Source organism: Cebus imitator, unplaced genomic scaffold (genome assembly GCF_001604975.1).
Source record: "Cebus imitator isolate Cc_AM_T3 unplaced genomic scaffold, Cebus_imitator-1.0 Scaffold754, whole genome shotgun sequence".
Taxonomy (NCBI): domain Eukaryota; kingdom Metazoa; phylum Chordata; class Mammalia; order Primates; family Cebidae; genus Cebus; species Cebus imitator.
Window position 1 is genome coordinate 231,626 of NW_016108069.1, and position 9,073 is coordinate 240,698.

A 9,073-nucleotide genomic window follows, 5' to 3' on the forward strand; every position below is an offset into this window, starting at 1 on the left:
ACAGGATAAGCGGCTATTTCTGGTGTAGGAAATCCCAACATGAATAACCATGAACCCCCCCAAAAGCACTATCCATACAAAGTTATAGGACTAAAACCGAACATTAGACTTAAAACTTCCCAGTAGAAAATTGTTTAAATGAAATGAAAACGAACAAAATGCTCCAACATGAATTAAACATATAATGAAACAAGTAGCAGCTCCATGAATCTGAAATTCAAAATTTCAGAATAGAAATGGACAATGTGAAGGTACAAATGGAAGCCAACTAAATTCAGGAAAGAAAGAAAAGAGAACTGTGGCCAGGCAATGGCTCTCACCTGTAATCACAGCTCCTTGGGAGGCTGAGGCAGGAGGATCACTTGAGGCCTGGAGTTCAAGACCACCAGCCTGGGCAACAGAGTGAGACCCTGTCTCTATAAATAGTAATTTAAAAAATTAGGTGGGTGTGGTGGCACATGCCTATAATCTCAGCTACTTGGGAGGTTGAGGCAGGAGAATTGCTTGGACCCGGGAGGTGGAGGCTGTAGTCGCCACTGTACTCCAGCCTGGGCGACAGAGCAAGACTGTCTCAAATTTTAAAAAAAGAGAACTAATATTTTAAACTTATATCAAGAGTTTTCAGTAGCACCATGCAAAGCATCAAACAATAAATCAACATCAATAAATCAAAAAATGCAAAGAAAGTGAGCACTGAGGATGGTGCATGATGGGCACGCAGAGGGGAGAGCAGTGGCAGGAACCACCTCCTGTGCCGTGGTGAGCAGCTGGGATTTCCCTCATGGAGTGATGGGAAGCCGTTGGAGGATGTGTCACTTGAAGGACCTTCCTGAAAGTTGGACCATGGGGAGGCCAGGGTGGAAGCAGAGCAGTCCACAGGAGGGTGTCACAGAGCTGGCAGGGACGCAGCTGGCTCCGCAGGAGGGGCAGGAATGGAGATATGCGGATGTGTTCTGGAGTTAGATTGGACAGGACTTCTGGATGGATGGGATAAGAAGAGGGAGGGCAAGCAGGAAGCAAGAACCCCAGGGTGCTTGGCTTGAGCGACCGAGGGGATGTTGGTGCCGTTCACTGAGATGGGCAAGGCTGTGAGAAGTGGGTTAGAGGATGAAGTTGGACATTCTTCACAGTCTCGTGTCCAGGCTAGAGACAAAGCTCCAGTGAGTGCTGAATCAGATCAATCAGCTTTGCTATTAGAGTCTAGTCTGTGTGTGTTTTTCGAAGTCTGAACATGTCTTATGCTCCGCTATGTCCTTGGTGATTCCCATCAGACCCTTACAGGGGTCCAGTCCTTTCTTGTTTTGTATGTGTTTGTTTTTTGGTGGCACAATCTTAGCTCACTGCAACCTCCACCTCGTGGGCTCAAGCAGTTCTTTCACTTAGCTGGGACCACAGCATGCACCACCACACCTGGCTAATTTTTGTATTTTTTGAAGAGACTTGGTTTCTCCATGTTGCCTGGGCTGGTCTCTAACTCCTGGCCTCAAACGATCCGCCTGCCTTGGGCTCCCAAAGTACAGGGATTACAGGCATGCACCACCGCGCCTGACTTTTCTTACTAACACCACCTTTCCTGTCTTGGCAGTCGTAAGGGACCTGGCCAGAATGTGGATGTGACCAGGGCACACCCTGACTCCCAAGGGAGGCGGCGGCGGCCTGACCAGGGAGCCGGAGGAGGCCAGGTGTTTTACAACAGCGAGTATGGGGAGCTGTTGGAGCCAAGCGAGGAGGACCACTGCTCCCCGTCTGCCCGCGTGCCCTTCTTCACAGACAACAGCTACTAAGCAGCACTGGACAAGGCCCCTGCTCTGTGCTGCCCCTGGGCCCCAGCACTTCGGGGTTCAGGCCCGGTGGGGTGGGCAGAGAGCTGGAGGCCCAGGTTGGGAACTCATCTGGTTTCACTCTGGCTGCACGGGAGTGTCCTCTTCCCTCTCTGCAGGCTTCCCAGCTAGGAAGAGCAGAACTCCAGGCCTAAGGCTCCCAGAATTCTGTCACCACGCCTGTCCAGGGCCACCCTCCAGCCCCTCCCCCTCAGATTCAGATGTCATTTAGTTCAGCATCCACAGGTGCTGGTCCTGGGGCTAGCACTTCCATGGGAATGTCTCTTTGATGACCTCCTTTCATCACAGTGGGTGGTAGCCTGGTCCCTATTTTCTGATGAGGAATCTGTAGGTCTGGGAGTCACACAGTGATGCAGGTCAAGGCAGACTGGAGCCGAGGTCTCCCAAACGCTCCATCCTCCACATGTACCAGCTGCTTTTACCCCTGGGGCTGGCTGGCCTCACCTACCCCTGCATAGTTGAAAGGAGGGGCCATGTTTCCATCTCAGAAAAACAAGGGAGGGCCTGACTAAACAGCTAACTAGCACCTGAGGCGGCTGCCTATATGACAAACCCACAACAGAGAGGCAGCCCACACACCTGGGCCTGGGTGTTGAGAGCCATTTAACAGGTCTTTCTCAACAGAACTTCCAAGCCTGTTTTAGCTGCTGTGAAGAATTTGCTTTCCAAATTCAGCCTGGAAAGTGCCCAGGGACAGTCGTACTGAATCTAGATGACTCTTGCCCCTGCCCCAGGTCGGGACCAGCAGGGCAGACGCAGCCTCCCGATCTGCCCACCTGGCCCAGACTCCCAAGAACCCAGGTCTGGAGCTGCTGGTCTGGTTCTTCCCTTCAGAGCCTGGATCTGCCACCTGCAGCCCCTCCCAAGCTGTGAACCAGCTCCCAAGAGATGAGCACCATGGGATCCACATGGGAAGGCTTGGGGCTGGCACAAAGGACCACCCAGCATTGCCCTGTGCCACCCAGCACTCCGTGGACGCTCTCGAGGCTCTGCTTTTGGCCTTTCCCTGGCCTGTGCCTGACATCACCCTGGCTGGTCATGGCATCCTCCCAGGGGAGCAGCAGAAAGATCCCCGAAGGCTGGAGCCATTCTGCTCAGAACCCCTATTCCAGCTCACACTGCCCACCCAGAGAGACCCTCGTCCCGGTTAGAACCACGGAGACTGACCACCACCCCGACCCTCCAAGCCCACCCCACAAGACGCTTGCAGGACAGGCGCCGCGCAGCGAGCAGGGGCTTGCTCGTCTGACCCTTCCCCCCACACCGTGCGCGTTACTCCGGGATACGTTGAGTGTATATATGACGTCATCCTCGTCGTCCCCGTGACCTCCCCCTTTCTCTGCACGTCGCCTGACGTGGGACTGGCATGTGAGCCCGAGGCTGTTCTCTGCAGAGGCCCAGCCCGCCCCGGTGCGCAACTCTCCTCCCTTCTCTTCACTACCCACCCAAGCATGTACCGGGAAGAAAACCTACTACTATGCCCTTGTAGACCATGTTCTCAGAAAAGATCGAAAATATTTAACAAGAGATAATAATAAATCTGATGCCAGTCTTTTGAGTTATTCTGAATGGACTCTAAGTCAAGTTCCAGCGTCTCGTGAGATTTTGAGTTTAATCCTCCGCGTCCCATCAGCCCCAGGAAGCCCGAGGCGGACCCGCGGTTCCCAAAAACCGCGGCAAAGGGGCATGGTTTCCAGTGAGAGGGCGCGGGAGGCCGAAGGCCCGCTCCGTTCCCAGCCGCCTGGACCTCGCGAGCGCCCTGCCCGGCTTCCGAGCCACTACAGATGCGTTCCCTGAGGCCGGTAGTGTCCAAGAGCACCGCGGCCCTGCGGCCCCGAGGCCGCCTCCAGTTCCCACGGTTGACCGTGCGCTGCCCTGCGCAGATGTCCGGACCCCCGCGGGTCCACTCAGGGCGCCAGGCGCGGAGAGGTGCCGGGAGCGGGGCACAGAGTAGAGGAGTGCCGGGAGAGGGGCGCGTAGGTTGTGGGGCGCACGAGCGAGGGCCCCTCGCTAGTTCTGTAGCTGCCTGGACTTGGGCCAGCAAGGTGTGAGCTGAGACCGCGGCTTAGGTTCTCTCCCCGGTCGGTGGGCCCCTGCCGGGAGAGTCCAGAGACCCTAGCGCCCGCCCGTGGGGTTTGTGGGCCTCTCCTCACTAGGAAGCAGCTGTCACGGTGGTGGCCGCAGGTTGGGGCGGGACACTGGCCCACGGGACGGGGCCTTCCCCAGCAGGCTTTGGGGATGGAGTGGAGCTGGAGGCTTAGGAGAGAAAGTGGGCGGTGACTCACAGGCGGCGGCAACCCAGTCTGCAGCCTGGATCCAGGAGGCAAGGGCCAGGAGGGGCTGGGGGCACAGTCCAGGGGAACCCCGCGCCAAGGAGAGCCAAGTGGACCCCATCAAAGGGGGAGGCCGGAGGTCGCTGCCCTAGTGTACAGGCTGGACCCCCAGGCTACCCACCCTTTGGGCCTGCCCAACTCAGGCCTCCCCTGCCCTCTGGGGCCTACTCAGTGCCTGGGCGGCGATGCCACTGTGGCCAGCACGGTCCTCACAGCAGTGAGGTGAAGCCTCACGGGAGGGCCCTGGGGATGGCAGCAGCGCTTGTGTCTGAGCCCAAATTAGTATCAGAGGTTTGTCACTGCTGGCTGCCAGCCTATCACTCCAAAGAAAACTCTCTAAAAAATGGGAACTGAGAGATGGCAGAGAAAAATGAGGTCCTGGTGACATCCTTTGAGCCTGTGTCGGCACCTGCTCCCGCTCCCCAGGCAGGGCCCTGTGGGTAGGAGGGCCCCAGACATGGAAGGGACAAAAGGAAGTGGTTTTTGGAAGTGGTATTGATCTGGAAGAGCCAGATCAATATTGACCCAGGGGACAGTGCCACAGAGAGTGCTCAGGATGTGTTCACAACACTGTCTAGCACCCCAGGGCCCATGGAGCGTCACAGCTTGGAAGGAGGAAGGAGGCTGAGGAGGGGGTGCTGGCAGGGATTCATGAGGTGACCCTGGGCAGGGCTCCACACCTCTGTGTACCTGGCAGGTGAGCCAGGGTGCCTGGGAGAGCCCAGCAGCACTCCTTGCTCTGGCCCCGCCTGCCGGGACTTACTGTACCCCAGCCTGCTCCCCACCAAACCACTTCCCACTGGCACAAGTGAAAGCCCAGAGGCCCTGCTGGGACAGCCTGTCTCCACCCCCAGCAGAGCCCAGACAGCCTGCCTATCCTTGTGGGGCAGCTCAGGGCAGCATGGAGGGGGTTCTGCTGCTGGCTGCTGTGGTGGCCCTGAACAGGAGGACTTCCCCAGGAGGGGACTTGGATGTTGTGCTGGCCGGCGGTGGGGGCCGAGACCAGGCTATGGCCAGGAGCCCCCACAGGTCCCTTGAAAAAGGGCCCCAGGACCATCAGAAAACACGGGGTGCCGGCTGATGCCGCCCATCAGTCCCCACCTTCAGGTGGGGAAGTTTACTCAGAGGAGTAAGGAAGGGGCCCTCGAGCCGGGGTCCAGCACCTGTGGACATTGGCTCCAGACATAGAAGAGCAGTTTCTACTGGAACAGCACCACAGACTCCTCCCAAAGCCCCAAATCCTTACAGCATGGAGGGCTAACCTAACGGAGGCCCAGCCACAGCAACACCACGTGACAGCCAGCTGTCCCAGGTGAGCAGAAGTGGACACGGAGGGTGCCCAGAAAGCTCCAGTGGTGAACAGTCACCAAAACTTCTGCTCTGGGTGGGGCTGGGCTCACCTGCCCAGGTGATCACATTGGAGAGGCATGGGTGTCTGAAGTTCAACCCAGTTTGCTTAATAATTTATGTACTCAAGGTATTAGGAAGAGAGGACACCAGAGAAAGAGGGGTTGTCAAAGAGGGGGCATCAAAGAGAGTGGGGCATCAGAGGGGGCATCAGAGAGAGAGGGCATCAGAGAGAGAGGGGGCATCACAGAGAGTGGGGCATCAGAGAGAGGGGGCATCAGAGAGAGGGGGCATCAGAGAGAGAGGGGGCATCACAGAGAGTGGGGCATCAGAGAGAGGGGGCATCAGAGAGAGGGGGCATCAGAGAGAGAGGGGGCATCACAGAGAGTGGGGCATCAGAGGGGGGCATCAGAGAGAGAGTGGGCATCAGAGAGAGAGGGGGCATCAGAGATGGAGAGGGGGGCATCAGAGAGAGAGGGGACATCACAGATTGGGGCATCGGAGAGAGGGGGGCATCAGAGAGAGAGGAGGACATCAGAGAGAGGGGGCATCAGAGAGAGGGCATCAGAGAGGGGGCGTCAGAGAGAGAGGGGGCATCAGAGAGATGAGGGGGAATCAGAGAGATAAGGGGGCATCAGAGTGGGCGTCTGCCACCTGGACAGCCCTCTGTAGGTGTCTGTGGAAGCACTGCCTAAGTGTGGGCTGGGCGGAGGCACCGTGAGCTTCTAGGCTCCCCCGGCAGGAACATCCAGGGCTGAGCACCCTGCTCCAACGCCCTGAGGTCCTTCCATAGGCCCCAGGTTCAATATCTGGCCCCTTCCCCAGAGCCACAAAGTGCTTGTTTACCTTCCACCTCTTCCTGCATTCCGTGGGAGTGGGCAAGGTGTGCATGTTTGTTTTGGCCTAAAAGATGCCCTGCAAACATCGCCCAGGACAGGCTATCATCTGTAGACAGTACCAAGTGTTTTCTCAGTGTCACGGCCGACCTGCACCAGCAGGGGTTGCGGGCAGGAGTGGCAGGGAAGGCCCAGGCTGATGTAGGGGCACTGCCCCCCTGCCCCTGTCCCATGCCAGGCGGACTCTGGCACCCACCCTGGAAGCCTCACCTGGCCTAGCCTACAAGGGGCAGGGCAGCACTTGGAGGGCATGGCAGGACCCAGGCCCCCCCAGGCCCCAACTCCTGGAACCTTGGAATGTTAAGTTCATCAGAGACAGTCTCGGCAGCCTGACCGGGCCATCACTGTGAGATGAGGGGACTGTCCTGGATTATCCAACTGAGCCCTAAATGCAACAACACACACACTCTTAAGATAGCGGCAGAGGTTTCACTCACCCATCCACACTCACACACACATATTCACATGCACACATGCACAGCTGCACCTACACTCACTGCCGCACTCTCTTCCTCACAGACTCACTCAGAGACTCACATTATTCACACACACACACAGCTGCACACATTCAAACCTCAAGCACACCCACACTCACACCCACACTCACTCTCCTTCACACACAAACTCTCATACTCATTCACTGTCCCTCACACACACTCAACTCTGCTTCACACACACTTACTTGCACACACATTCAAAATACACACACACACACACACACACAGAAGAGGAGGCCATGTGACCAGGGAGGCAGAGACTGGAGTGTTACAGCCACCAGCCAAGGGGCCCTGGTAGCCCCCATAAGCAGGGAGAGGCCAGGAGTGGACGAGGTCCTCCAGTCTCTGCAGGAAGAGCAGCCCCGCCGAGGCCTCACCTTCACCCCCGTGATGCTGCACTTCTGGGCTCCAGAACGGTGAGCAGAATAAATGTGTTGTTTTCAGCCACCAGGTATGTGATGACTTGTCACAGCAGCCTCAGGACATGAATACAGAGGCAGCTGCTGACCCAGCTGTGCAGGTCTGGGTGCAGGCCAGACCCTCGGCCTCCCTGATTCCCAGCTACTGCAGAGGCTTTGCCTCCAGAGCCAGTGTGGGGTGAGGGGCTGGGACAGCCTGGGGTGAGTCCTGGTTTGGCTTGACCGTGGCAGCTCGGGAGAGGAGAGCGCATCCTTTGGCCCTGTCAATGGTGAAACCGGGACACCATGACACAATTCTCTGGGGAACTGGGGGATGTATTTTTGGAATCTGAAATCTTGGGGTACGTGGGAATTGAGGGCCTGTCGCCGCCCTGCAGGCTTGTGGGAAATGGGAACAGATTCACCCAAAGCACCATGAACCGGAAGGTGGAGGGAGGTTATTTTAAAGACAAAGAATCCCTGGAGGTGAGTGCAAGGGGCCACGGGAGTGACCAGGATCCCAAGTGCTGCTGGGGACCCACAGGTCACCACCTCCCCCTCCTCCTGTCCTCTGCATCATCTGGTCTTTCCCCGAAGTGTTCTCTGGTCCCCAGGCTGCATGGGGGAAGGTGGCCCAAAGTCAGCTCCCAAGATGTGCCCACTGTGATTGCTTGGGCCAAGGCTGCCAGATCCTGCTCAGGAGAATAACAAGCATCATGAGGACGTGGAGACACTGGGGCCCTTGTGCCTCGCTGCTGAGAAGACAGGGTGGTCCCACCACTGTGAGAGAGATGGCAGATCCTCACCAAATGGCACATGCAAGTACCACAGGCTACAGCCGTTCTACTTCAGGAGCCACCAAAAAGAGCCAGCGGCAGGGTCTCAAAGAGGCATTTGTACACCTGCCTTCATAGCCACATGACTCACAGCAGTTAAAACATGTAAGCACCCATGTGTCCATCCACAGGTGAAATGAATGGGTGAAGAAAATGTGGCATAGCCATGCAATGGAGTAGTATCCTACCCTAAAAAGGAAGGAAACTCTGCAGGCATGAATGAACCTTGAGGATATCACGCTAAGTGAAATAAGCCAGACACAAAAGACAAATACTGCATGACTCCACTCATATGAGGTGCCGGGAGTTGCGAAATTCAGAGACAGTAAGTAGAATGGTGGTGCCAGGGGCTGGGGGAGGGGAGGAGGGAGTTGTTTAATGGGCTCACCATTTCACTTTGTTTGTTTGAGATGGAGTCTTGCTCTTGTTGCCCAGGCTGGAGTGCAGTGGCACGATCTTGGCTCACTGCAACCTCTGCCTCCTGGGTTCAAGCAATTCTCCTGCCTCAGCCTCCTGGGTAGCTGGGACTACAGGCACACGCCACCATGCCCAGCTAATTTTTTGTATTTTTAGTAGAGATGGGGGGGTTTCACCATGTTGATTAGGCTGGTCTTGAACTCCTGACCTCCTGATCCACCTTTCTGAGCTTCCCAAAGTGCTGGGATTACAGGTGTGAGCCACCGTGCCCGGATGAGTTTCAGTTTTATAAGAGGAAAAGAGTTCTGGAAATGTATTATGATGATGTTTGCACAACATTATGAATATACTTAATGCCAATGGACTGTACCCTTAAAATGGTGAAGATGGGCCAAGCGTAGTGGCTCACACCTGTAATCCCAGCATCTTGGAAGTCTGGAGTGGGAGGATTGCTTGAGGTCAGGATTTTGAGACTAGCTTGGCCAACACCGGGAGATCCCATATCTAC

At 56.3% G+C, this 9,073-nt stretch overlaps 1 protein-coding gene across 2 annotated transcripts in view; it reads left to right on the forward strand.

The window, feature by feature from the left end:
• FLT4 (fms related receptor tyrosine kinase 4) overlaps positions 1–3,410 on the forward strand; it is a 41,395-nt gene extending 37,985 nt beyond the window's left edge. For both annotated transcript variants that reach the window (XM_017519503.1, XM_037735217.1), the window contains one exon: positions 1,586–3,410. In XM_017519503.1, coding sequence (XP_017374992.1) covers positions 1,586–1,784 — 199 coding nt within the window. In that variant the 3' untranslated portion in view covers positions 1,785–3,410. The remainder of the gene's footprint in view (positions 1–1,585) is intronic.
• The last annotated feature ends 5,663 nt before the right edge of the window (positions 3,411–9,073 follow it).